Genomic DNA, 27,562 nt, shown 5'->3' on the forward strand with positions numbered 1-27,562 from the left:
TCTAGTTTTTTTGTGTATATATATATATATATATATATATATATATATATATATATATATAAAGGCTAAATTACATCTGTGGTCCCTTAACTTAATTTCAGGTCACGTTTTAGTCTTTTATCTTTTTTTTTTCCCGATTTAGTCCTTTATTCCTAACAATATCAAATAAAGTATGAAAATATGAGTTTATTTGAAGATTTGCGTTACAAATTTGATGAAATTTGTATTATATTGAAGAATATAATTAATTTTATGAGTTTTGATTGAATTTTTTTTTGAATTTTTGTATAAAAAAGGATAACATTGTTGAAATTTTAAAACATAAAATATTAAATTGTCACTTAAAATTAAAATAAAGGACCAAGTTGGGAAAAAAAAAAGATAAATGACTAAAACGTTACCTGAAATTAAGTTAAAGGACCACGAATGTAATTTAGCCTATATATAAATAATATAAATATTTTTAATCCTAATTGAAATAATAATCAATATTATGTTACTTATTTTTTAACCTAACACTAGAGATGGCAAAAATGGGTTGGACTTGTTGGGTCGTCTTGATTAGTCAATTTTTTAGTTGAAATGAGTTGAGATTTTGAGCTTGTCAATAATAGTTAGCCCAACAAGTTAACATAAAAAATAAAAGAGCTATTTTTTATACTTATTTTTATTTATAAGTTACAATTCATTTGCATTTTTCTTCTCCACATAATAGAGAACAAAAAATTAATTTAAATTAATTGTCTTAGTTGCATACTTTTAACCTCGTATTTCTAATAATTTGTCGGTTGTTGAACTCATTAACTTTTTATTTTTGATGTCTTGTTGAGATTTTTATGTTTACAAGAGAATAAATTTCATTCAAATGATGAGAATAATGCAATAAAATTGATCATAGGTTGACACATTTCTAATTCATATTTTGAGATCAACAAGAAAGTAAAAAATATGCTAACAATACACATAAGTATCTTACTCAAAATATGATATCGACTAAGTGAGTTTTTCTTAGTCATTTCAAAAATCACATAAAGTGCAAGTTTGAAAACAAACAACAAACATTGCAATGAGACGAGAAATAAAAACGTCGCACTAAGACGATGGATACAATAATGTCGCACTTGGACAACAAAATCACAAGATAAAACCATAGAACAAAAATGTAAAAACCACTTATTTTTGTAAAAGGAGGAAAAAATCAAGTTGGAAGGATGATTTATGCCAAAATATAATCTTAAATCGTCCATCTTTGATGGAAAAAAGAGGTTAAGAAAAATAGTAAAAGGATGATGTTGTGTTTGATGTCTCCTTGACTTATTATAGATTTTTAGAAGATAAAATGTGAACGTTTAAATGATAATTTTTATATTTTTAGTGGATCAAATGTTACATATTTTTCTTTAAATTGTCTTTATACTTATTTATTGAGTAAATAAGCAATAATAATATGATATTTGAAATTGCAAACATCGATCAAATTAATTTTCGAATTTTATAAATTGAAAAATATATATATGAAATTACAAAATATTAATCAAAATAGTTCATATTTAAACTTTTATAGTTATAGACTGTCATGCGACATGTTAATTAAATATGTGATATCCTTGCGTTGATCTCACATTAATGATATCACAAAATGAACTAAATTTCATATGAAATTTAAATATTTCATGGACTAATTTATCGTTAATTAGTCTATACATAATTACAATTACTAAAAATATTTGTCAATAAGATGATAAAATTTTATCGATAAATTTATACTCGAGAATATGACAATAATGTGGAATAACATTGATAAACTATATATTCAATCATAGTGTCACATAAAAAATTATAACGATAATAATTTATAGAAGTATTGTTTTGATTGATATCTTCAGTGATATATTTATCGATTTGTAAAATTCAATGACTAATTTGACAGACATTATTAATTTTATGGACCAATTTGTCTATTAATTCTTTATTTTTTTTTTTATAATTTTAACTCTTTTTTTTGGAATAATTTGATTAATGTTTTTTTTTTAAAAATAACCATTGACGGACCAACCCGCTAATCCGTTGGCCTGCTATACACAAAGAGGCTGGTAAGATTTTCAACACCTTTAGATGGCCCTTTCCGCCCTTTTTATACGAGTTAATGCGAAACGAGTTGAAACAGAACGAATTAATCTAATTTGTTCATCTCTACCATATACCAACATGTTATCATTATTTTCTCTAATTGATTTAATCAAATGATTAAGATAAAAAATATTAGTTAAATATTATTGTAAAACTAGAGTCCCATCTAACCTATTTATATTCTTAGTCGATAATAAATAAATAAAAATTAACATTTAATTTATATACCGTAAATCAGTTATAACGTCAATAATAATAAGATAACATTTGATTTTGATTATAATTAACTCTAAAATTATCAATACGGTACTTTTAGACGATTAAACTAAAAAAATGAATGAATTTATGTAAAAAAAATCTTTCCCTTTGGAGTGAAAGAACAAAATCTCGGATTTATCGTTTCCAGTTCTTACAATTTTGTTCGCTTTATTACTCTCTTTCTCAAATCTCTCTGCATTTCCCCCTTCCATTTTTCAGATCACTGCACCAGCATTACTCGGTAATAACATCTCTCTCTCTCTCTCTTCTCTCTTTCTTCTCTCTTCGTTATTCACGTTTCGTTATATATATGATTTTCGTTCGATTTCTTTTTGTTAATCCCTACTCTGAATCCCACTGATTTTTCTATTCCTACAGTAATTATTATTTTTATTTTTTTAATTATGATTTTGTTTTCTGTCATTTTAATTCAGCATTTTAAATATTAAATCGAAACTGTGTTCGAAGTTTCTGAACTTTCCATACACATAACGAATCATACAGTATCCTCGTTTTAGCTACAAGGTTTATAGGTCACACGAATGTTGGTCGGTGCAACACTGAGATGTTTTGCTCTTAGACAAACATTTTAGCTTTAGCTTAAAATATATTAATATAAAGATCGATTTGGAGTATGCTTTTCCTAATTTGAGTAAAGCACTTTACTTTATACTTTGCATTTTTTAGGAAAAAATAAAAAAATTATATGATTATAAATGCCTTTCTAGCTAAGTAATTCTCTACTTGCTGGTAATAATAATGAGCTTTATATAAGTGATTCCCATTCCTGTCTATTTCATATTTAATCTTTACTAGAAGTGAGTTTGGAAGGGGAAATTATAATTGGAAGGGAATACTTGTTAATTGATTCAATGATACATGGCAGTGAAAGAAAAAGTTTACATTTTTTAGGTATTATGATATTATCATTGCTTTCTCATGTTTTATTCATAATAGTTACTCCATACCCAACTTAGGTCTTTGAAAAACAATTACAGTTTTAATGAAGTTGGTTGTGCCACAATGATATTAAACAGGGATAGGCGATAGCCGTGTTTTTATGTCTATAGATCTGTTACATACTAGAATGTATTATGTTTTGCAGGGTAGATATGGCAGTCATTGCGACGTTAATGAATAGGCAGCATCTTCTGACATACATATACCTTCTGGTTTACATTTCACTTTCCTCGGGTGTTATTTTGTATAACAAGGTATGACGTCGCAGATTTGCCAACAATTTATTTTTATTATGTTTTGTGATTTGTCTTGTACTGTAATATATTTTGCTTAACCTTTTTCCTTTTGTGGGCATTGGTTTATTGCAGTGGGTGCTCTCAACGCTGTATTTTAATTTTCCATTTCCAATAACACTCACTATGATTCACATGGCTTTTTCTGGTGGGGTTGCCTTCGTCCTGATCCGTGTTCTGAAGGTACGAGTCTGTTGGAGCTTTTCACATCACTTAGTTTTAGACTAGCTTTTTCCCCCCTTTCTTTGTATACCTCTTATTTATTATTCTGTTACTTCTTACTGTTATTCCCTTAATATACATTAGCTTTTCTTTGAAATATGACTTAACTAACTGGATGGCATTTCTTTTTCATCTTTTCAATTTTTGCAGGTTGTATCGCCTATCAAAATGACATTTCATATGTAAGAATTCTACAGACACCCTGTTTCACATTTCATGTAGTATTTCTGGCTTCACACAAAATGTTTAATTTGCAGATATACAACTTGTGTGGTCCCTATAAGCGCCTTCTTTGCAGCAAGTCTGTGGTAAGCAGTAGATGCTATTGATCAAAAGTTGTAATTAAGCTATTTGTAAAGTGTATTGTGTATGCATCTTATACAGTCCCCTCTGTTCAATTCTATGATGGTGAAATATAGCTGATGTCAGTGTTAATTTTCCCTGGCATTTTAGCAAAGTTGATGCTCTAGTGTTTTTGTCTCCTAATTTAATATAAAAGTCTGACCAGGGTTATCAGGATCAAGATTTATGCTTCCAGCTTGGGATCTTCATTTTCAGAAACTCATATTTGGATCATGAAAGTCTTTTTGTGTGCATGAATGTTCATGTTTTTGGGATGTTGTAAATTTTGATTTGTAGATATGCGAAGATTTAACCAGCATTTTATCAGAATCTTATATGTTATTCGTTATGTTGATCTCCTTCTGCATTCAGTTGGAAATTGTCTGATAAAATTACAACAAAAGGTTTCGTTATAAATTTGGATGAAACAAATATGGTCTGGAACATATATAATCACTAATTTCTGTTTGTGGTTGTATAAATTAAGAAGATTTAGGTAACATACTACAGTACATCAATAATCATATATTTGTTATTCATCCTATTGACTACTCATCTTTGATAGAAATCAGCTGATAGAACTTGTGATTTCATAACAGTTTTCCTGAAGTTCTACAAACCATTTTAAAATCGCAAATTGTATATCATTTAGATTTAGGTTGAGATTTTCATGAAATCAATTGTTTTTATATTGCACCATATGTTATTTACTTATTTATCTTAAAATCAAATGAAATTTTGTTAAATATTTTGAAAATTACCTTCCCGATGCATGACTGTATATTGTATATATTATTTTAATTGAATTATTGTCTGTTTAGGTTTGGGAACACTGCTTATTTGTACATTTCTGTGGCTTTCATCCAGATGCTTAAAGCCCTGAGTGAGTCAATATTTGTTTATCATATTTTTGTCTGACTTTTTGTATAGTATTTCTTATTGGAAGATTGTTCCTTTGCTTTTTTGATTTATTTATTTTTTCATTTACAGTGCCAGTGGCAACATTTCTCGTGGCTGTTACTTGTGGAACTGAGAAGTTAAGGTGTGATGTATTCTGGAACATGGTGTTGGTCAGTGTTGGAGTTGTCATTTCCTCCTATGGGGAAATTCATTTTAATGTGCTTGGCACAATTTATCAAGTCTCAGGAATAGCTGCTGAAGCATTCAGGCTGGTCTTAACTCAAGTTCTTCTTCAAAATAAGGGCTTGACACTAAATCCTATTACCAGCTTGTATTACATAGCACCATGCAGGTAGTTCTGTTCTTATGCATTTGAAAGCCCATATGTAGTTCTGCTTATATTGGTGGGAGGGAAAAAGAGCTCATGAAACCTATTAAATTGATTTTAGTTAATGTTGGTTTTGACTTGTGCTTTTATATCGTCACTGAAAATGGTGAGCTAAGCATTCCTCACTAGCGTATTTTGTGTGTGTTTGAACTTTGAATTAGCTGGAGCTAAGAGGCACATTTTTTGGGATACCCATATGTTGAAAATGTCGGTGGGTACATTAAGTTCAAACTTATTTTATTATTTTTTGGGGCTGAGAGGCACATTTTTTGGGATACCCCTTATGTATTGAAAATGTCAGTGGGTACATTAAGTTCAAACTTATATCATTATTTTATCGGACTGAATAATGATCATTTACTCATTATTGTATGCAGCTTTGTATTCCTTTTTATTCCATGGTATATCCTTGAGAAGCCTGAGATGGAAGCTCCTCATATGCAGTTTAACTTCTGGATATTTTTTTCAAATGCGCTTTGTGCTTTGGCATTGAACTTCTCGACATTCTTAGTGATTGGTAGAACTGGGGCCGTAACTATTCGAGTGGCTGGAGTTTTGAAAGACTGGCTACTTATCTCTCTTTCAACTGTCTTATTTCCCGAATCTAAGATTACAGGACTTAATGTTATTGGCTATGCTATTGGTATATGCTTCATTATTGAAAAGATTTCGGCAGTTTAAATTTCATTTTTTGCATGGATTTCTTCTAAGTGTCTTTTTATATGAATTATTTTTGAATGGTCAGCTTTAAGTGGTGTTGTTTGTTACAACTACTTGAAGATCAGGGATGTGCGCATATCTCAACTTCAAATTATCCCAGATGAATCAACAAAGGTCAGCTTTCTCAGTAAATTTTGCTTGTTTTGTAGCTTGATCTGTATTCATGCATTACTTAAATGTCTTTGACTCTGTTATCTTTTGTTGTTTTTAAAATGGAATTCATGTATTAGTGCTTTATCCCATTCACATTCTCATCTATGTTGGTAGAAAAAAAGGATGGAAAGGTGATTCCATTCCATGACCATTTCTTTCTAAAGAGGAAGGAGAGGGGCTGGTGATTTCATTCTCAGTGAAATGAAATTTATGTTAGTATTGATACACCGTGCTGTCAGCTAGAGGCTATAGTTCAAAATGTTGTTAAATAATGACTATATTGGCGCTATAACACTGTTTTATAGCGGAATTTAACCAAATATTTTCCACAATCTACAATTGACAACACTGTTGAAGCCCTCTAGACCAAATTTGACCTTTATCATGATAAAGATTGAGCTTTGTGTTCAGAATGGAGTTCTTGACTCTATCCACGCAGTTTCACATACAATGACCTTTCATTTTTTGTTTAGACTGTATCTTGAACCGTGGTGATCCATTTTGGGTGTTCTTGGTGGAGTGAAAAAGATATCAGAGATAACTTGATAACTTGTTATAGACTATACAAAAGTTGAATTTCAACACTATTGATTATACATGATAAAAACTAACCTTCTTTCTTTTTGTCGGGAGGGATTCATATCAAGTTTGATTTTGCTACTGTTGAAAACTATTGATGAGATGAAATTGTATTACGATAATCAAGGTTTTTTCACATTGCATCAAGCCTAGTCTCTTAAGAATTTCACTAGTGACCAGCTTTCAGACATTCTCATATAATATTTTCAAGTTCATCATACTCAGTTCGTGTTTGGTCCATATGATTTGTATGCACCTGCTCGAGGAGAGTGTTCAGCGACAAATAAAATCTATTTATCACTACAATTATATATTGTTTTATTTCTTGTATATTTAGCTTCCTTAGTTTTTTTCAAGTTGTTTTCAATTTTAAATTGTAAATCTTATGTGTGTGTGTGTGTGTATATATATATAATGGATTATGCTGTGGGATTCTTCAAGCAATAAATTTTTCCCCATCTCAAGTGTTACACATTAGTTCCATGTATCAAACAAATGAATGGCTTGGAAAATCTTTCCGTTCACAAAGCTGGCAAACTGAATTGATAAGGTTAATTTCATACCTTTCCATTTTGTTTCCATTGATTTCCAGTGAGGTCGTCATTCTGCGTAACAAAGTGCACAGTATTTCCTCTTTAACTTTAAGCCTTTAACCCTCATTTCTTTTGTGAATTTTGATAACATGGCAGAAACCTTTGTATGCGATAAGTGCTGGTACTTTTTTATATTTAGTCTGGCCACCTTTCTCCTTTCTCTTATAGCAAATGCTAGTTGTTAATCTGATCTCACCTTTCCCCTCTCCTTTCTGCTGTTGTGTTTGAGTTTTATTCACTAGTAACATAGCTCTTGATTCATGTATAATTGCAATTTATACTAGTGTACGTTATTTAAGGAATCATATTTATTGGTTCAACTTTTTGTTCTTTTACCTTTTCAATTAATATATAGGAGCTGCAGATGGAGAAAAAGGAAGAAGATAATGTGAACAGAAATGAGGATACTCTATGGAATGATTCAGTTTCTGATTCTCATTCTCATTTTGACGAAGAAGCACCTTTAATGTATTCTTCACGGATATCTCATCTTGGAAGAAAGCCAGCTTAGTAGCAATCTAGTTTAGAGGCAAAAGAATATTCATCTTGGAAGAAAGCCAGTTAGCTTATCAACAATCTCAATTTTAAGTGTCAAAGATCTTAAAGGAACCAAATCAAGTGTTTGTCTTAACTTTTCTTCCAAAAAGAACACACAAAGACCTCCTTAAGAAGAAGAGAGAAAACAAAAGGAGAAAGAAAAACAGAGCAGAGGAAACATACATATTATTTCGGTAGAGTTGATTTCTTTAATGTTAAAAGTATTCATTAGTAAATTGATTCATTCTTGTATAGTCTTTGGCTGGACCATGCAATGAAGGTTCTATTTATTCCACATAGACCGAAATAACTTCGATCGATCGACGATTCTCAAATTGCTAGTGTACTCAATATTTCTTTTTAACTATTTTAACAATGCTATGGCTTCTTATTTTACAGGTGATCAATCTCCATCTTAAAACTTAGAATAACAATTTGAATGTAATAGAATAATTATATTTATCCTAGGCATGGCAACTGGGTGACATAGGTATGACTAGTGACATTTTAGCTCTTTCACTCTCACATCTAGTTAGTCGGAATTTTTTTTTTATTCAATGTAAAATTGAAGTATTCACTACGTTCATGACGGAGTTTGAGATTTCTACATGCACCTACATTCACTTATATATATAAAATAATAAATTTAACTACATTCACTTATATATATAAAATAATAAATTTAAGAATTATATTAATTATAATTGGTATAATGAAATAATTATTATAAAATAAAAAAATATTGACAACATATTTTTTATAAAGAGAATATCATAATTTTTAATATTTGAAAATTATTAAATATAATTGAATATGTATAATGTATATGTATATAAAATTTAAAAATAATATTAATATTATATCTGTCTCCGTTTTGAGTTTTAATTTTAAGAAAAATCTAGACCAAATCAAAATGGGTCTTCTCTATCCAAATTGAGACGAGTTTGAATAATCCAATACTAGGGAGAATGATTGTTCTGCAGTGTAATGTTCATATAGTTTTTACGAGAGTGAGAATCCAAATAGCTGTTTCACACCTGTTTTATTAGTAGTCGCAGAGCCGTACACACCGGAGAAGGAGGGACGAAACACTTTGGGTGAAAGGAAAAATAATTATATGTAGAGAGAGTGTATTGTATGACTATAAGATGTAGATTTATCTAACGTTGGAAATACTTGTATACACTAATTGTAAAACTCTCCGAGACAAATTAAGTTATACTGACGTAATATTATACCGTTTAATAACCTTTTATTTGATTTTCTTTTATTAAATTTAACTATTAAATATCTAATATATTTTTTATATATATCAAGTTAATGTCTTGAATACTTTTATTGTATTAATTTAATTTTAATGCACTCTAATAATGTGTCAACTAATTTTAAATTTATGTAAAGATTATATAAATACTCTATACAATATAGTCTTTTAATTTATAATATACATCAATATTGATATCTCATCTCTCCATATAAAAAGGGTTCCTTTGAATCGGTCAAAAAATTATTGAGATTTAATGTTTGTATTATTATTTTTAATTAGATGCATGATACTGCAATTTTACCGTGTGTGATTTGGCGAATTTTTTTTTTTTTTAAATACATTATAAGATTAATATATAACGATAACGATAATCATGATTATATTTTATTTTAATATATAGAGAAATATATAACTTTCTGTTTTTAATCCTAATTTATTTATACTAACATATGTCTTTGTAATTTCATTTTAGTAAAGGTTATGGAAGATGTTTAGACGGGATTATAGTGGAATTAGGCGGCAATTTGTGTTGGCAAAATGAATTAAAAAAGATTTAGCAATTATTCCTAAAATACGTGAGTAGTAGTAGTTCCCTCCCTCTGGTCTCCTTCGCGTCTCTCAAATACCTACTTTCTCGTTCGAGGCTTCACTTCAGGTCACATATTAATCTCCATATGCTCTTCAATTTCGTTTTCATTCTATGACGAATTCACATTCTGTACTTTTATATGCTTCTTTTCTTTTAAACAAAATATTTGAGTAATTTGTAGTATTCACTACCACTTATAGAAATGGTTTTTAATGCAGTGCTCTAACTTGATAGGTAGTGTGCAATTACAATGTAAAACAACTTAAAGTGAATGTTCATCAGCAACTTAATCCAATCATAATCTGATAGGACACGACGGTCCATTGGGTTTGAGGACCCAATTCACACCTTCTAGAATCTGTTGGAAAGGGAGGGAATATTCAGTCTGTTAGAATCCTCCCTGATTTTTAGGGTATTTCTGTTATAAGAGTGAGGAAAAGGTAGTTAAAAAATCATTCAGAAAAAAAATATTGTTTGTCAGTTACGAGAGTCTCTCTCTGGATTAAGAGCAGATTATGCTCTGGTAGGAGTTCTTGGAACTGTGGTTTTCTTTCTTTTTCTTGCTGTTCTCACCATTGTAGAGCTTGATGCTCATAACTTTTATTTAATAAAATTCCATTTTCATTATGTAATTCCTGGGTCTCTATCGTAATAATTCAATTTGTCACGTCATATTGTACAGTTTTTACATCAAAACATTTCAATTTTTTACACTATCAGTGCTCTACCTTTATTCTCTTATTTTGTGTTAGTTAAAAAATTCGCTCACTAGGTATCAAGGAAAAATAAGCTGATGATTGGGTGTAGAATGTTGAACTGGTGTACTGGTATGGAAGGAACAAAAAGTGCGAGCCGATAATTCTTTTTTTGCGGGAATTGCTGTTCATGTTGTATTTATGATGGGTGTTGATTTTTAGTTTTTGAATAAAACTGTATTAGTGTCTTGTTATAGTTTTGTTGGCAGTTTACTGTCAAGTGGGGGAAATTGTGTATTGGGTGTTAAGACATATCTTGGTCAACTGTAATATGTTCTGGTATAACTTGTACCATTGAATTACATTATGTGCACTCTATGATGAAAAAGTAAATAGAAATTCACTTATTTTGAGAAATGTAAATATGGACTTATACACAGTTATCCACCTTATGTAGTTGATGTGTGTTGCCTTCTCTTCTTTCTTTTTGACACATGAGCTTTTTGGTGATAGAAATGACCAATTTCTTATTCATAATCATTAGGAGATCGCATACAGCACAAGCCATAGATTTCTAGTAGTACATAGATAATAGTATAGTATGAAGAAGCTGAGTACAAAATAAAAAGTGATCAAGGTTGTTTGATGATGGAAGATGCATACTTGTCGGCGAAGATTTCAGTTTGGTGGGACATCGAAAACTGTCAAGTTCCTAAAAATTTCAACGCTAACTCCATTGCTCAAAACATTGCCTCCGCTCTCTTCAACACTAACTTCCAAGGCCCAATCTCCATCTCCGCTTACGGCGACACCACTCGCATCCCCTTTAACGTTCAGCACGCGCTCTCTTCAACTGGCATCTCCCTCAACCACGTCCCCGCCGGTACCGTTCATTTATATCTCAAATCAAATCAAACTCTATTTATTTATTCACGTTTGCCTAATTGTGTTTCATTTTTTAATTTCAGGTGTAAAAGATGCAGGTAACAATGTTAAGATACTTGTTGACATGCTGCTATGGGCTGTAGACAATCCTGCCCCTGCAAACTATTTGTTGATTTCTGGTGATAGAGACTTCTCAAATGCGCTTCATCAACTTCGAATGAGAAGGTACAACATTCTTCTTGCTCAACCATTACGAGCTTCTGCATCTCTTACTGCCGCCGCTAAAATTGCCTGGCTGTGGCCCACACTGATTGCTGGTGGCCCCCCTCACTTCACTGAACCCAACAACAACGATACCCTTCAAAATCAAAACCCTAGCAAACTTGGATATCAACCAAAATCATCGATAACCTCGAACTCGAAAATAGAACCAGAGAGTGACAATAACAATTCAATTCCTAATCCTGAACATTCAAAGACATCAAAATTGTTTCGATTAGCACCACATGAATTCTTTTCTAGTAATGACAACCCCGCAATAATCCCAATTACTATGGACTCAACAACAAGCATTACTTGTTGCAAATTAAATGATAGTCATGATCTACATCATAATAACAGGCAAATAATGCTCCCAATATCTTCTACTTATGACCATGCACCTATTTTGTCTGCAATTAATGTTTTACATGGAAGTTCCCCAATTGTAGTGAGGGAAACCAAAGAAGGTTCTAAACCAATAAGTAGAAGCTTAACTGCATCATCAAAAGTACAGTTTAATGGGAATTTGAACCAGAAGATTCATATTGTAAGGAGAGTTAAGAGTTTGCCAACGGTATCATCATGTGAGCAAGTACAAGGAGCGGTTGATGTTATTATTGTAACTTTGAATACTCTCAAGAATGAAATGATTTTTCCTACTGAAGAAAATATAACCGATTGTATTCGATATGGTGATCCCAAGTTTCAGACAATTGATGTTATGAAGGCTTTAGATTGTGCAATAGAACAACAAAGGGTAGTGAAGCGACGCTTTGGTGCATTGTATTTGTATGTTGTTGCAAATGGGAATCTCTGGAAGTGTGTGAACCCTTTAGGCGGAGATTCGAGTCATTTCCCAGATCCAATATGGGTTAGAATTAAGCAATTCCTTACTTCATCCCCAGGAAGATCATCGATTTTGGCATCTCGTTGCAGGTACATCTTTGTTGTTTTCTTAAGGTCTTTAAAGTTTTTTTAGTTGTGAAGTTACTGATGTAATCATCTTTTATCTTTTATATGTTTTTACTAGATATGAAGCATCTTTAATTCTTAAGGTATTGTGCCTTGGAGAGCTTGTGTTGGGTGATGTACTTAAGATTTTGGAGATTATAATCACAGTCAAGAAATGGATTTTACATAATCATTTTGGATGGCAGCCGATTACTATTTCACTTACAGATGATAATTGATACAAATAGTAATTTTGGTCTTAGTCTAGATCAAAATTTTGATCATTTGACCGAAGTAACTATTATAGTCACAAACAACATACATATATAATGTTGCAACTCAATGAAAGGTTTGACATGGATATGAACTTCTCTATAGTTAGGGATAATGTAGGCAAATTTTTTGAATGATGAAAGGTTTAAAGATGTATACACTTATGGACATTTCCATCTGTTTAGTGGTGGACTTTTTGTTGATATATGTCGTAGAATTCTCTATAATCTCAAGTTTCCTTTTCATGCAGTTTAGGCAAGATTTTAATTTATTTTTTTTGGATGAATCTACATGTGTCCTTTTATTTAAGGCAAATTTACTCAGAATTGTTGGATACTAAATATGAATGCTTCTTTCTAGATTTAAATTGTAGTTTGCCACATTGGCGGCTCAAATTCGGCAGACCCATTTATCTACATTTGGTAAATATGAACCTCAAAAAGGATTTAAAGGTAGATCCCTACCATCATAATAGTGGATTTTTGCAAAAGCAAGGAAGACATGTGATATTTTACTAAAACTGGAGGTTCACTTTTAGACCCATTTTAGGTCCATATTAGGGATCCTAAATTGAATGAACGTTGTTTTAAATAATTATTAATTGCATTTTTAATTTATTTATTTTTACTAATTCATAAAATTGGTCATTCTTAGTTTAAAATCTGAAAGTTTTGATTTTTCATCTTAATTTTTTAATTAAAAAATGAGGATGTGATAAACTTTAAATAATGTGACATGTAATATAACGATATATAATGATTATCAGTGTTGAAAATTTTCAATGTTAGAAAACTTTATAAAAATTTAATTTTCAGTGTTGAAATTTTTTTATTTTTGTAATTTAATTAATGACATGACATATGAATAACAAATGCATTTAAATGATTTTAGTCATATTATTTAAAATATGTTAAATCGTAATTTTTTTTTATTTTAAAATTTAAAGAATGGACTAAAACTATTGACTTTTGAAATAGGAGAACGAATTCTTAAATTTGGTGAAAATAGATCGATTAAAACTTCAATTAAATCAATAAATAAATTTGTAAAATTTCATTAAATCTTTTAAAACTTGTTGATGTAAAATTATATGTTGAGTGAGGACTCTCCAATTCCTTTGTTATCTTCATTAGCTTCTCTTGGTACCAATTTCCTATCACCATACATAATAGTTTTTTATTTATAATGTTAGTCTCTTATTTTAAAATCCAATAATTTTAATCTACTTCACAAATTTTTTAATTAAAATATAATGACATGAATTATTTTAAACGTGACATGTGATACAATGATATTGAATTCATAATACTTATGAAATTATAATAAAATACTTTAAAAAATTTAAATTTCTAAAATATTCGTTGTTGTAGTCTAATTAAAAAATTATAAATAATTAATGCATTTAGATAATTTCACATCATGAGATTATATGACACCTCATTAAAAATATATTAAATCACAATTTTTTTAATTAAAAAATTTAATGGAGAGAGCAAAACTATCGTATTTTAAAATATAGGAAGTTATACGAATTGATGAAAATAAAGGGGAAAAACTGCAATTAAGACTTTATTTTATTATATAATATTCAATAAAATTTAATAATTTGTTTTAGTTTCATAATATTTGTATATTATATAAGCTTGTCCAAAATTTTCTTCTTCTTTAACGATGTCAAATTATGGAGTATAAATATAGTTGTTTGATTGACAAAATTATAATATTTGAACTTGAATCGAATACTTTTAATACATCTAAAAATTAGAATTACGACTACACTAAATATTTTATGTTTATGTTGGTCCCCCAATAAAATAAATTTATCAAGATCCGCCATTGAACTTGTCTTTATTTAAATTTCAAATTTATGTAGTATATTTTTAAATTTGAACATGTAGTATATTTCTAAATTTGAACAAGAACGAAAATAAGAATGACAAAACTTAAGGACATTTTCTTGTGTTATGGTGTGATTCTTAACTTTCTGTAATATCTATAACATGAGCTTATCTAACTTTTAATTAAATATTTTGTTGTAAGTTTTTGAATTTGAATTTAGAAAATAATTGAGTTATAAAAGGGAAATTTGCACGTAAAATATGTTCAAATAAAATTTGGATAAGAACAACAATGTTCAAGATAAATGATAAAGGTTTAACCAAAATTGATAATGATATAGATTATAAGTTTTAATATAGATAATAATTTGAATATAAATATATACTTTTTTGAAGCATATGACAAAAATAAACACTAGTGATTGAACTCGAAGGACAACTAAGTGATTGAACTCGAATTATTTCATCATAATTGAACTCGAATTATTTCAAAGAACCAAAATTTGAATTATGATTAGAATATTTTTCAGCTAAACTTTATTATTTCTCAATTGAATTTTAGATTAGTATGACTCATTTCTATAGGACACACAGGATTAAGATAAAAAAAAAAGAGTTAAATTTATATATTGTTAAAACCAATTTATTTTAGCCTTTTAAAAAAAAATAATTGCATAATTGATAAAGACAAATGTTATCCAGTGTCCTGATGAAACATATAAACAATCAACTTGTATTGAATCGGGATGAATTCCCTTGCAATCGTTGGGTGATGTAACTTTTATTGATTTAAATTATCCGTTTAAATTTTTTAGATATATGTTAGGAGTATGTATATTATTCTCCACCGGTAGTAATTGAAGTTTATCAAGTTACAGGCATGATTGCTGCTCCGGAGGAGGTCATCAAGGAAGAAATGGATTGTGTGAAGGGTACTCCTTCTTTTGCCTTTTGTAAGCCCTGCACAACAGTGGCAGAAAAGGTTTCATTGTTAATGAACAAGCCCATAGCTAATTTGTAATATAGGCCAATTCTACGGCGAACAAGTGAGGTAAATCTTGCACTATGACCATGTATAAACTTGTTTCTATCATTGGGTTAATAAATCACATAATTGGATCAAATAACAAATGATGAGACTTATTGATCCAATAGTGGAAAATAAACTTGTGCACGGTGCAATACTATTTTATTTGTGCACATTAGACATACTGTAAATATTACAGAAAAAAGGAACAAGTTAAGCACCTCGAAGCATTAAACCCTCCAAGCGCAACTGTTCCCAGAATAAGTAAAAGGAATGGAACTTTAATCATGGCATGGTTTTTTCTTCCTCCATTGGCCCTTGGAACTCCAGTTCTCACAACTCGCCAATATTCACAATCAGAACCTTCTCCTCTTTTCCCACCTGTGTTTTGAATTTTATTCTGTACTTTGTAAGAAGTTGCAAGACAGATATAAACAAAGCAGTAGGATGAGCTCAAGGTCGTTTCAAAGAAAGATAAGGGCCTTTTCCAAATCATATAATATCAGAACACAACGAGTTTTCATAAAAAAGTCAAGGTTTTTTTTGGTCTCTACTTTCTCTACTTTTTGTTTTTCAAAATTTATATAGATAATTTTTTGAAAACAGAAGGAACAAAGAATTTCAATGGCCAGAGTACTAGGACAACAGCCTAAAGTTTCACTGAAATTAGGAGCTGGGTAGGAAGGCAAAATAATGAAATATATAGGAAAATATGCTCGCTACATAATAATGCATATTTATGATAGACATTCAAGCATGAAAATGGCAATAGTATTTGGAAAGTTATTTTTTCCTATAATCTGGTCTTCTAGTCAGAGTACTCATTTTGAGTTGACCATATGCTATCTCAATTCTCAGGATGCTAATGTTACAAGCATAAAATTGTGAATTCAACTAACATGTCAAAGAGATCAATTTTAGAATTGGTGACCTGATGACTGAGGAGATTGAACACATTTTATAATTCAATAACCATTAACCAAAATCGTGTTTGAATACTATGAGAGACATTTGACATATTTATACTATGAGTAGAAGGACTCTGGAGAATTACCGGGCAATAGACATGTGTAAGCTTCGGATATCTGCAGCAAAACATAAAAGGTCAGTCACTTCTCACTCCTTCCATTTAACAGAGGAGAATATGACAATGGCCAAACTAAGTGTCGACCATTCTCCATGTAAACCAACTCGTAGTCCAAAATTTAACACAATACAAAAATCAATGCCACACATTGTGGGGAAATGCTTTCTGCATGTTTTATGGAAACTTTTTCTCCCATACAAAAATCATATATTAGTGAAGTTATTGCCTTGACATTAATCTCTAAAACAATAAATAACCACCAGCTTCATTCAAGACACAGTTGTCCTTTGAGAATGTTATGACAAAAAATTTCTGTCAAAAATCACAGACTCATACACCAGTTTACACCATACAATGAGCACATAGAAATGTATTAAGCTTATAAAAAATGTTCTACTTCCTTTACTTTTTTAGCGGTAAGGGTTGGAACACTGATGAAATACTATGTAGGAGGTCCAGGGGTCGATCCTACCGCTAATAGATACCCCTCTTTCTAACAAATTAGCCACTAATAATTTGCTTATATTAACAAATGTTCTACTTTCATAGTATATAACTCCATATCAAGTCCCCAAGAGTCAAGACCACTATCACATTAAACACAATTCATGTCAGTATGTCACTAATTATAAAAATGCACCCATCATCTAAAACAAATTCCAATAATGAGATGGGAAATGAAAAAAAAAAAAAAAAACAAGAATTTCATTGATTAAATTACTCACCAATTTAAACTTGGACTCAGCAAACGGCTTCTCATGAGATGGAAATAAGTCAGGGTGAGATTCCCACACCTTCTGTTTGTAAGCTGATTTAACCTAAACAAACATTAAATTAAATAAAAATAAAAATATAATCAGAATAGCCACAAACAGCAAACCGCAAAATACATGTTCATGGTCTCAAATCAAGATGAATTAAGTTCAATAATTAATGTAAACTTAAACCAATTAAATAAAAAATCAATGAAATTGAGATGATGAATGTGAAAATCGCAATCGAAAGAATAAAAAAAAAAACAAAAAACCTAAGAACCTGGGAGGGAGTTGGACGTGAATTGGGTGCGAAGCCGAGCAAGATTCTGGCTTCATTGGCGTCCATTTGAGTGAGCGATAAAGTAAAGACACGACGGTGTCAGAGATTGTGAAGCTGACAACATTAAACACCTAAATCACTCACTCAGGTTTGGTAATGGTAATGGTAATGGTTGCAGAGAAGAAAGGGAAACAGTAACTTATTTTCCTTCTTCTTCTTTAGAGTTTAGGTGATATTGGTTATATTTTCACCGTCAAATGCTTTTCCTTTTCTACTATTCAAACTTCAACTTCACGTAATACGTAATGGGATTCTTCACCGCGAATTTCCCATTCTATTATTTCTTTTATATTTTATTCTCTAAACTAAACTCAATTCTTTTTTTTAGAAAAGTCACATCCGTTACTCACATAGCATTTGGACAGGAAGGGACAACAAAAGTTAAAATTGTGTTAAATATATTTTACTCTATAAAATCATCTAACTTTAATTCCTAACAAAATTTATTCATTTTTAATTTTTATTTTATAAATACATCTTTAGTATTATTTCTTCCTTTTTTGAATACCACCTCTAAATTACTTACGAAGAATCACAGATTATTCAATCAACATTAATAAAAATATATTACATAAATAAATTTATAAATTAAGTAAATATAATTTAATAAGTATCACTTACATGCTTATTTGTATAATTATAGAAAACGAACTTAAGACAATTTAAGCCTCACCTTTACAAAAATTATAACAATGTATACGCTCCAAATTTTTATCCACAAACTCAACGAATATTTGACCTTTATGTATCTTTCTATCACCGAGAAGCTTGGGGCCCCTCTTGACAAAAAAAAAAAGTCATTTAGATAAAATGATCAGCAACGTGAAAATAATATTGGGGAAGGAGACAAACAATTTTTACCATATAGTACTTGATAAATACACAATTTTAAATGGTTTGACTTTTATTATAATTATTTGAATATTTACAAATATAAATGGTTGTTGCATGCTCAAAGTGTAATTTAATTATGATGTATTAAAAGTCTACAAAATTATATTGACATTGCATAACAATTAAATACTTAATGTAAGATAAGAATGTGATTCGATATATTTTTTAAGCAAAGGCTCTATAAAATTAGTTCTCTATAAAAGAAATACAAAAACCTATGTAGTATTTATTAAATTAGTTCTCTATAAAATTAGGTGAAATTAGTTATTTTTAATATAATTTTTAGGGTTATAAATATGTTTTTAGCTCTTATAAATTTTTAAACCAATTTTTTTTATTTTAGTCCTTGCAAAATAAAAAAATAATTTTTAATCTCTACAAAATTATCCAACAAACAATTTTAGTATTTGATGAAAATAAACATGTTTAATGGTTCTTCAATTTTAACAAATTTTAATAATCATTTGCAAGGATGTTTAGAATATTATAAAAAGTTCTTCCATAAAATTTTAAATTTTTTTAACTCGGTTTAAATTAAATATGAATTTTTTAAATGTAAAAATTTAAGATAAAAATATCAAAAATATAAACTTAGAAATTAAATTTTATTGATTTAACATTAAAAGCTAAAACTACATGTATGATAATTTTGTAGAGATTATAAATTGTATACTTATTTTACAAATACTAAAATTGGAATTTTATGGGGACAAAAAAACATATTTAGTCCTAATTTTTATGAATATTTTAGTTCTCCTAATAGCTATTTTGATTGACATTTATAACTTTTGAGAGACTAAATTACTTTCCATATTTCAAATATAAAATAAATCTCCATTTTTTTTTCTTAATCTTTATAGTTTGAGGTATATACCCTAAAAATTGAAATGGACTAGAAAATGAATTGTCCTAACTATTTTATATGCCTTCTAAAAGCGTTAGCCTTTCTTTATAAACATGGTCGTGAAAATTTATACTTGGCCCTCCAATTATATAATCCTATGTCTGCCCCCACTATCATATCATCAACACATAACTGATATCTTAATTCATAAGTAGATTCAACATTATATCTCAGTGCATTTGATGATATACACTAAGAATTCAGCAATGAAAAATTAATTACATGCATGTCCGATTGAAATGTTTCTCCAAATATATATTTATCGTTAAACTCGTAAATATGACGAAATCAAAATAATGGAATTACTTACACGAGTATTTTTTGTGTTACAATACTAACATAATGTAGTATTCAAAAATAAATTAAACCGTTCGTAAAAGTTATACTTCTCTAGAACGACATAGATGCAAAATAACTATACTATTGAAAGCCACACAATAAACAAACTCACTATTTTACCCAAAAAACAAGCAACTTTTGTGGTATCAAGAAATGGTCTTCTTCAACTAATTATAGAAATATTTTAAGATGCAAAATTAACATGAGGACAAACTGCCAATTTTAGAAGAAAAAAAGTGTGGTAGTGGTGTGTCGATACATTCCTAAAACTTAGAAGTTGACAACAATTTTATGCCTGTCATTTAAGAAATAGCCAAATATAGAGTTTATTGTGATTGAATGAGATTTGTTGAGGTAAAGTATAAAAACCCCCACCATCATCATCTCATACATCAAGCAACGATCTCCAATAAGCCTCCCCAGCAAACATCAAAGGGGAGGAATCTAGTATTCTTATTCGAGCAAATAAAAAAAACAAAAAAAAATGAATGCAAAGATAATTATCTCTGCTGTTTCTCTTATCCTCGTAGTAGGTGTTGCCATTGGCGTTGTTGTAGCTGTTAATAAGAAGGGTGAAGACCCTGAGATTCAAACTCAACAGAGGTCTCTTAGAGTTATTTGCGAAAATGCAGAAGACCAAAAACTTTGTCATGAAACCCTTAGCTCTGTCCGTGGCCTCGACGCCGCTGATCCAAAGGCTTATATAGCTGCTGCCGTGAAAGCAACCACTGACAGTGTCATTAAGGCCTTTAACATGAGTGATAGGCTGACTACCGAGTACGGTAACAAGGACAGTGGCGTCAAGATGGCTCTTGACGACTGCAAAGACTTGTTGGAATTCGCGTTGGACAGTCTTGAACTGTCCAACAACTTGGTTCGTGACAACAACATTCAATCTCTTCAATATCAATCCCCTGATATGAGGAATTGGTTGAGTGCAGTTATCTCTTACCAACAGAGTTGCATGGAAGGCTTTAACAGCGAAAATGAAGGTGAGAAAAAGATCAAGGAGCAATTGCAAGTCCAGGGTTTGGACCGCGTGCAAAAGATCACCGGTGTTGCTCTTGACATTGTGAGTGGTTTGTCGAAGATACTCGAGCAGTTCAATTTGAAGTTTGATCTTAAACCTGCATCTCGTCGTCTTCTTGCTGAGGATACTGATGAAGAAGGATACCCTACATGGTTCTCTGCATCTGATCGCAAGCTTTTGGGTCAACTACAAGGAAAAGGATGGAGATCACGTGTTACTCCAAATGTTGTTGTTGCGAAGGATGGTAGTGGTCAATTTAAAACCATTAAGGACGCTATTGCCTCATATCCTAAGGGAAACAAGGGAAGATATATTATCTACGTGAAGGCTGGTGTTTATGACGAGTACATCACTGTTCCCAAGGAGGCAGTTAACATTCTTATGTACGGTGATGGCCCACAAAAGACCATTGTAACAGGAAGCAAAAACTTTGCTAATGGTGTCAAGACCATGCAAACTGCCACCTTCGGTAATTAATATTATAATATTTGATTGCATATTTTAATTATATAATGAATAAAATTGATTGATTGATTGATTTATGAAATAATAATGATGCAGCCAATACCGCAAGTGGATTCATTGGAAAGGCAATGACATTTGAGAACACAGCCGGTCCTGATGGTCACCAAGCAGTTGCATTGAGAAACCAAGGAGATACATCTGCTTTCGTTGGTTGCCATATATTGGGTTACCAAGACACATTGTATGTTCAAACAAACAGACAATTCTACCGAAACTGTGTTATCTCTGGTACCATTGATTTCATCTTTGGAACATCTGCAACATTGATCCAACACTCTGTCATCATCGTAAGGAAGCCCAACGACAACCAATTCAACACAGTAACAGCAGACGGAACAGCAGAAAAGAACATGGCTACTGGTATTGTGATCCAGGATTGTGAGATAGTACCAGAACAAGCATTGTACCCAGTGAGATTCCAAATAAAATCATACTTGGGTAGACCATGGAAGGCATATTCAAAGACAGTTGTGATGGAATCAACAATTGGTGACTTTCTTCACCCAGATGGTTGGTTCCCATGGACAGGATCAAACTTCGAAAATACATTGTACTATGCAGAGTATGCCAACACAGGACCAGGTGCCAATGTTCAAGGAAGAATCAAGTGGAAGGGTTATCACGGAGTCATTAGCAAGGCTGAGGCTACCCAATTCACTGCTGCTGAATTCCTTAAGGCTGGACCCAAATCTGGAACTGACTGGTTGAAGGCTCTTCATGTTCCTCACTACCTTGGCTTCAAGAATTAATTATATGTATCTTTTAGTTTGAGAGAGTCTCTCAACTTCATGGCACACACACAAATTCTTATTCTTTCTAATTATCTTTGACTTTGTCTAGGAGATCCGCCCCAAATATAAATCAAAATTTGCTCGGATTATATGCTATAAGCTTCCATTCTTTATTTTTATTTATTTTTTTATTTATTTATTTACGTAATCCATATAATTTATTTAAGCAAGCAAATGCAATATATCGGATTAATTAATATGATAATATTCAACGTCACGCCTAGCTAATTTAATGACTAAATTGTTTGGTTCAAATGGATTTTTTTAAACAAAATCATCTATTTATTTTTAGTTTTTTTTTCAAAAAAAATGTTAATTACGTATAAGTTTAAAACCTTTTTTTTTTTGTACTTAGTGAGTATACTTTATTGGGAAACTTTTATACTTTTTTTAGAGTAGAAACTAATTTATACTTACTACATTATATATTACAACATTCCTATACATCATCTCTCTTCTTAAATATTAGTTTTTATATATTACATCATTCCTATTCGTTTATACCTCTCACTTCTAATATATTTAAAAATATTATTTTATTCTTTTTATTATATATAAAAAGTTTAATATTTTTTCTTTCTCTCTTTCCACTCATATTTAAAATTTTAGTAAATTTCTCAAATATTTTTGAAACTTTCCAAACTAACAAAGCACAAGTTTTTTTTCAAACATTTTGATTAATTTGTAACATTCAAAACTTAATTTTTAATTTTCAAAATAAAAATAAAAATTTCAAATAATACGAAATTTTTGAAATATGAAACTCTTAGAAATTATAAAATAGAAATAATTAATTTTCAAAATAGAAAAATTTTGAAATAGAAAAATTTCAAAATTTTAATTAGTATTTATATTGTAAATATAATATTTTTAATAAAATAATATAATTATTTTAAAACAAAATTTATATTTTGAAAATTTGAGTAAAATTCTAAATTTTCTTTGAAAATTTTGAAATGTATAATTATGTTTTTGAAACTAAAAAAAAATCTATGTTTTAAAATTTTGAAAGTTCTAAAACTTTGTACTTCGTAACTTAAGTTAAAGGTAAAAGTTTCAAAAATATTTTATAAATGTAATAAATTATATTTTAAAAATTTCAAATTAATTCAAACTTTCGAAAATAAATTCACTTTGTATTTCGAAAATTGTATAATCGACTAAAGTGTCGAAAAATTGAAAATTTTCTAATAAATTTTGCAAAATTTTTGAATTTGTGAGTGAAAAGAAAAGAAATCTTAACTTTTCTTATATAATAAAAAAGATAAAATAGTATCTTTTAAGTGTACGGGGGATATGAAATATAGTTGGGGAATGGAAAATAGAAAACTAATTGGTTTAATGACAAAAGATAACGTGAACAAAAGTAGAACAGGCCGGCCCATGGGCCTAAGTGACGGACAGGCTCTTAACACGAACCATCTTACTTTTTCACTTTTCCATTTTCAACTTTAAACTCCGCTGAAACGTGAAAAGCTGAGAAGAGAAGCTCAGAGATTCGCTCAAATTCAATTCAGTTCAGCGTGAGAAATAGAAAAGGCCTTAACGATGAGAATTCGTGGTAGATTTATGAATTTCCGTTATGTTTTTCAGTTGCGGAAGCAATTCGAATCAAAGTCCGAACTCTCACTTCCAAATTTCCGCCTTCGTTCTTACTCTTCTTCTGGTAACTTTTCATTCCTTCTTTCATTTTTATTATTCATATTTTTTAGGTTTTTCTTATTCAAACAAAAAAATTCATGTGTTAGCTAAATAATAATGGATCAAAGAATCGATTGCATTGGTTTTTTTTTTTAACGTTGTTTGAACTAATTTTGATAACAGAAGTGCAACCTGAAATTTCACCGGATCTCTTACACGTAATGGAACAAAGACTCTCTGCTATTAAACATAGGGCTGCTTGTCTTGACAATCTTATAAATCAGGTAATACAATTTTAATTTTAATTTTAATTTATGGCACTTTTTGTATGTTTAATTTAATGTTAAGTTATAATATAATAATTAAATGGTATTTGACTTAATTATCTTGTTTAAGTTTAATTTCTGTTGTTGATTGAAGACAGCCAGACGCGTCACCGTCAGAGTATGCAAGAGCTAATAAGGAGCTTCGAAAGCTGAGTGGTTCTCTTGAACTTATTAATGAATTGAGGGCCAAACAGAAGGTAAATTTTGAACAACGAGAAAAAAAAATTGGTTATGTGGTTCTTCCGATGCAAGTTGTTTTGCTTAGCAACAACAGCAACAGCAACTTGCCTGAATTGCATGTAGTGTTAGCGTCCCGGGAAAATACAACAAAGCAATGCTAAGCTATGTCTTTGTCTTCAGTTTATGATTTTCTGCAAATATCTTATTTTGGAATAGTACTACTTTTTTGTTGATGAATTATTTAATTAATCATGTTATTATTAAGCATAGTAAAAATGGAAAGTGTTGTGTGGCATAGTTTTAGGTTGCAGTTTAATTAAATTTATCCTTCATATACTGGGGTGAAAGTGTTCCTACTGCTGTGTAAGTAAATCTATGGCTTTTGACTTCATTCTCATGTTCACCTAATCGTATATGCTTAAAAACCATATTTTTGGAAAATTAATATAATTTTTGTTTATGTATTTTCAACACTTGGTTCACAACACATCGCAATGGCGTGGTTTGATTCTTGTAGACGATTCCACTTAGTTGAAAAAGGCTTTTGCTGTTATTTCTTCCGTTGTATTTTTTTTCTATGCCTATAGTATTTAGTTTTCCTGTGTGATTTATTTATTATGCGTCTACGTGTTTTAGAGTTTAAAGAAAAAAGGTTAAAAGTGAAGATAATGTTTCTTGAATATCATCTGATATTATTTTTTACCATCTGCAGGAACTTGATGGCTTGAAGTCACTAATAGCTGAATGTTCTGAAGACAAAGACATGCTTAATATGGCAACAGAGGAAATGGGTCAGGCCATAGAGGAAGAAAGAAAACTGCAGAATTTGCTGTTGAAGTCATTACTTCCTAAGGATGATGCGGATGAAAGAGATTGCATTTTGGAGGTACGAGCAGGTAAATTATCACTGTTGATCATGGAGACCTATTGTTTGCGTTTATCAGAAACATGTTTCAGTCAATGTCTGATAACTTGTCTTAGGTCCTGTTAATCATTTTGAATTTGTCTCCCTACGCTTTATGTCGTTCCCATTTTCATTTGTTTATACTATTTTTTTACAGGCACTGGTGGGGAGGAGGCTTCTTTGTTTGCAATGAATATCTTTAAGATGTAAGGTTACATTTATCACTGTGTCAGATTCAGAAGCCATTGTCATAGTTTTCTGAAAGAAATATTGTCTTGCATGATGTAGGTACGAAAAATATGCTCACAACAAAGGCTGGAAGTTTGACGTGGTAGATATAGCTCAATCTGATATGAAGGGATTCAAGGTACGTGTTTCATGCATTAGTGTGTACTAAATATAACCTGTTTTTTTAGTACTGTAACTGTTCTATTTAAGTGCTTTGAATTGTTCATTTCAGCACCCACCATGCACTGGGACCTTCCCATTATATTGTGTACCACAATTTTCTTGTCTATCAATTGATGTATTTTCTGATTTGCACCTCAATTTCTCAGGAGGCTAGTGCAGCGATTGTAGGAGTTGGTGTTTTTGGGAAACTTAAATTTGAGAGTGGAATTCATAGAGTACAGGTTTTTGTCACTACCTCTCATTAAATCTTTGAATACATCATTTTCAACAATTAGTGACATTTTGTTTAACAGCGAGTTCCTGTCACCGAAAAATTGGGGCGTGTTCATACCAGTGCTGTTTCTGTTGCAATTCTCCCTCAGGCTGATGAGGTAATTAATTAATACCCTCATGAAACAATGGCTTGTGATATGAAACTTGAATGCTTGTTGTGCTTAATAAAAACCATCCCATACAAATGCAACTTTTATCTCTGTTTTTTTTGTTTGCTTCTGTTAGGTTGATTAATGGAAAATTGCGAAGGCCTGGTTAATATCTTTGACAAACAATTTTATGATGTTCTTGTTGGAATCTTATATTATGTACACGCTCCTTCTGTAGGTTGATGTTCAGTTAAAGAATGAAGACTTGAAAATTGATACCTATAGATCTGGTGGTTCAGGTGGTCAGCATGCAAATACAACTAACAGTGCTGTTAGAATAACTCACATTCCAACCGGGATTATGGTTGCTATACAAGATGAGCGTTCTCAGCATATGGTAAATGGCTCCAAAATGTTTGTGGCATGATTTACATTAAATTGTTTTTGACCGCTAATGTGCAGTTTTTTTTTACCAAAGTACTCCCATCTTTTCTTCTCCTTACGTGCTATATCTGCTTTCACATTTCTACTCAGAATAAGTCCAAAGCTCTCAAGGTACTGTGTGCAAAGCTATATGAAATGGAAAGGATCAGACTTCATTCTAGTCGATCAAAGCTTCGATCAGAGCAGGTAGAGAGATCTCTTAGTAAACTTTGTTCGGTTTGTTATACCTTTTTCTTTTTCCTGAATTGATTCAAGTTTCAAATTGTACAGATTGGTAGTGGGGACAGATCTGAACGCATCCGAACATACAATTTTCCTCAAGGCCGGGTAACTGATCATCGAGTTGGCATTACTTATCACTCCATAGATGATGTGATGCAAGGAGAGAATCTCGATGTCTTCGTTGATGCTCTTCTTTTAAAAGAAGAAATGGACGCAATTGCAACTTTTACTTCTTCTGCATAAAGCCAGTGGGTTAAATTTTTACTTAATATTAGTTCAATTTTTTATTCTTGTATTGCCTTAAAGAAAAAGTTTCATAATTTGCGAGAGATGCTAGGCAGAGGAAGCGCAGAGCAAATAATGATTTGTGTATGGCTATTTAGTAACAGTTTAGAGAGAAAAATGACAGTTTAATTCTACCTCCTCTATTTTGGATAACCCCTCTCTTGTTTTTGCGAAATTCATTTTTGTAGTCATTCTTTGCTAATTGATGCCTCAACTGCATCATTGTTGGGTGCTGCAAGTTGAGGCTGACAACTTTGAGTA

The 27,562-nt window shown here is 30.6% G+C and overlaps 5 protein-coding genes across 10 annotated transcripts; 4 read left to right on the plus strand and 1 right to left on the minus strand.

Moving 5' to 3' along the window:
• Nucleotides 1-2,494: 2,494 nt before the first annotated feature.
• LOC101512928 (probable sugar phosphate/phosphate translocator At3g17430) lies at nucleotides 2,495-8,482 on the plus strand. 3 transcript variants are annotated; one of them, XM_004494407.4, is made up of 10 exons: nucleotides 2,495-2,629; nucleotides 3,494-3,602; nucleotides 3,717-3,824; nucleotides 4,014-4,045; nucleotides 4,121-4,171; nucleotides 5,027-5,088; nucleotides 5,196-5,457; nucleotides 5,871-6,136; nucleotides 6,239-6,327; nucleotides 7,894-8,482. In XM_004494407.4, the coding sequence occupies exons 2-10, from the start codon at nucleotides 3,501-3,503 to the stop codon at nucleotides 8,047-8,049; spliced, it is 1,128 nt and encodes a 375-aa protein (XP_004494464.1). In that variant the 5' UTR covers nucleotides 2,495-2,629; nucleotides 3,494-3,500; the 3' UTR covers nucleotides 8,050-8,482. The 3 variants fall into 3 exon arrangements, with proteins under 3 accessions (XP_004494464.1, XP_073222800.1, XP_027188818.1); XM_073366699.1 differs by having other exon boundaries at nucleotides 7,903-8,482; XM_027333017.2 differs by lacking the exon at nucleotides 2,495-2,629 and adding an exon at nucleotides 3,169-3,300.
• A 1,327-nt stretch (nucleotides 8,483-9,809) lies between these two features.
• Nucleotides 9,810-13,245, plus strand: LOC101513253 (uncharacterized). Of its 4 annotated transcripts, none has more exons than XM_073365775.1 (4): nucleotides 9,810-9,997; nucleotides 10,150-11,509; nucleotides 11,595-12,708; nucleotides 12,803-13,245. In XM_073365775.1, exons 2-4 carry the CDS (start codon nucleotides 11,272-11,274, stop codon nucleotides 12,960-12,962), a joined length of 1,512 nt encoding a protein of 503 aa, XP_073221876.1. In that variant the 5' UTR covers nucleotides 9,810-9,997; nucleotides 10,150-11,271; the 3' UTR covers nucleotides 12,963-13,245. The 4 variants fall into 4 exon arrangements, with proteins under 4 accessions (XP_073221876.1, XP_073221875.1, XP_073221877.1 ...); XM_073365774.1 differs by having other exon boundaries at nucleotides 10,166-11,509; XM_073365776.1 differs by having other exon boundaries at nucleotides 10,704-11,509.
• A 2,299-nt stretch (nucleotides 13,246-15,544) lies between these two features.
• LOC101513583 (uncharacterized) lies at nucleotides 15,545-18,289 on the minus strand. The gene is made up of 5 exons (XM_004494409.4): nucleotides 17,984-18,289; nucleotides 17,674-17,766; nucleotides 16,916-16,946; nucleotides 16,083-16,242; nucleotides 15,545-15,794 (listed from the first exon to the last, which is right to left on the minus strand). Exons 1-5 carry the CDS (start codon nucleotides 18,047-18,049, stop codon nucleotides 15,740-15,742), a joined length of 405 nt encoding a protein of 134 aa, XP_004494466.1. The 5' UTR covers nucleotides 18,050-18,289; the 3' UTR covers nucleotides 15,545-15,739.
• A 2,282-nt stretch (nucleotides 18,290-20,571) lies between these two features.
• Nucleotides 20,572-22,620, plus strand: LOC101513899 (pectinesterase). The gene is made up of 2 exons (XM_004494410.4): nucleotides 20,572-21,679; nucleotides 21,772-22,620. Exons 1-2 carry the CDS (start codon nucleotides 20,665-20,667, stop codon nucleotides 22,482-22,484), a joined length of 1,728 nt encoding a protein of 575 aa, XP_004494467.1. The 5' UTR covers nucleotides 20,572-20,664; the 3' UTR covers nucleotides 22,485-22,620.
• Nucleotides 22,621-23,956: 1,336 nt separating this feature from the next.
• LOC101514239 (peptide chain release factor 1, mitochondrial) lies at nucleotides 23,957-27,454 on the plus strand. Its single transcript, XM_004494411.4, has 11 exons — nucleotides 23,957-24,192; nucleotides 24,351-24,451; nucleotides 24,592-24,690; nucleotides 25,386-25,569; nucleotides 25,735-25,783; nucleotides 25,866-25,944; nucleotides 26,135-26,209; nucleotides 26,282-26,359; nucleotides 26,589-26,747; nucleotides 26,885-26,980; nucleotides 27,065-27,454. The coding sequence occupies exons 1-11, from the start codon at nucleotides 24,075-24,077 to the stop codon at nucleotides 27,257-27,259; spliced, it is 1,233 nt and encodes a 410-aa protein (XP_004494468.1). The 5' UTR covers nucleotides 23,957-24,074; the 3' UTR covers nucleotides 27,260-27,454.
• Nucleotides 27,455-27,562: the final 108 nt, after the last annotated feature.

This window comes from Cicer arietinum, chromosome 3, assembly GCF_000331145.2.
Source record: "Cicer arietinum cultivar CDC Frontier isolate Library 1 chromosome 3, Cicar.CDCFrontier_v2.0, whole genome shotgun sequence".
NCBI lineage: Eukaryota > Viridiplantae > Streptophyta > Magnoliopsida > Fabales > Fabaceae > Cicer > Cicer arietinum.

Excerpts from the sequence above, each read along its gene's own strand:
- LOC101513583 (XM_004494409.4), bottom strand. The coding sequence starts at position 18,049 with ATGGACGCCAATGAAGCCAGAATCTTGCTCGGCTTCGCACCCAATTCA. Across the intron at positions 16,243-16,915 it reads TTACACATGTCTATTGCCCG|GTGGGAAAAGAGGAGAAGGT; the intron begins GTAATTCTCCAG and ends TTCAAAACACAG. Across the intron at positions 15,795-16,082 it reads GGAGGGTTTAATGCTTCGAG|GGCTTACAAAAGGCAAAAGA; the intron begins GTGCTTAACTTG and ends ACTGTTGTGCAG.
- LOC101513899 (XM_004494410.4), top strand. The coding sequence starts at position 20,665 with ATGAATGCAAAGATAATTATCTCTGCTGTTTCTCTTATCCTCGTAGTA. Across the intron at positions 21,680-21,771 it reads CATGCAAACTGCCACCTTCG|CCAATACCGCAAGTGGATTC; the intron begins GTAATTAATATT and ends ATAATGATGCAG.
- LOC101514239 (XM_004494411.4), top strand. The coding sequence starts at position 24,075 with ATGAGAATTCGTGGTAGATTTATGAATTTCCGTTATGTTTTTCAGTTG. Across the intron at positions 25,945-26,134 it reads CTGATATGAAGGGATTCAAG|GAGGCTAGTGCAGCGATTGT; the intron begins GTACGTGTTTCA and ends TCAATTTCTCAG. Across the intron at positions 26,210-26,281 it reads GTGGAATTCATAGAGTACAG|CGAGTTCCTGTCACCGAAAA; the intron begins GTTTTTGTCACT and ends TTTGTTTAACAG.
- LOC101512928 (XM_004494407.4), top strand. The coding sequence starts at position 3,501 with ATGGCAGTCATTGCGACGTTAATGAATAGGCAGCATCTTCTGACATAC. Across the intron at positions 3,825-4,013 it reads TCCTGATCCGTGTTCTGAAG|GTTGTATCGCCTATCAAAAT; the intron begins GTACGAGTCTGT and ends CAATTTTTGCAG. Across the intron at positions 4,046-4,120 it reads ATCAAAATGACATTTCATAT|ATATACAACTTGTGTGGTCC; the intron begins GTAAGAATTCTA and ends TTTAATTTGCAG.
- LOC101513253 (XM_073365775.1), top strand. The coding sequence starts at position 11,272 with ATGATGGAAGATGCATACTTGTCGGCGAAGATTTCAGTTTGGTGGGAC. Across the intron at positions 11,510-11,594 it reads CCTCAACCACGTCCCCGCCG|GTGTAAAAGATGCAGGTAAC; the intron begins GTACCGTTCATT and ends TTTTAATTTCAG. Across the intron at positions 12,709-12,802 it reads ATTTTGGCATCTCGTTGCAG|ATATGAAGCATCTTTAATTC; the intron begins GTACATCTTTGT and ends TGTTTTTACTAG.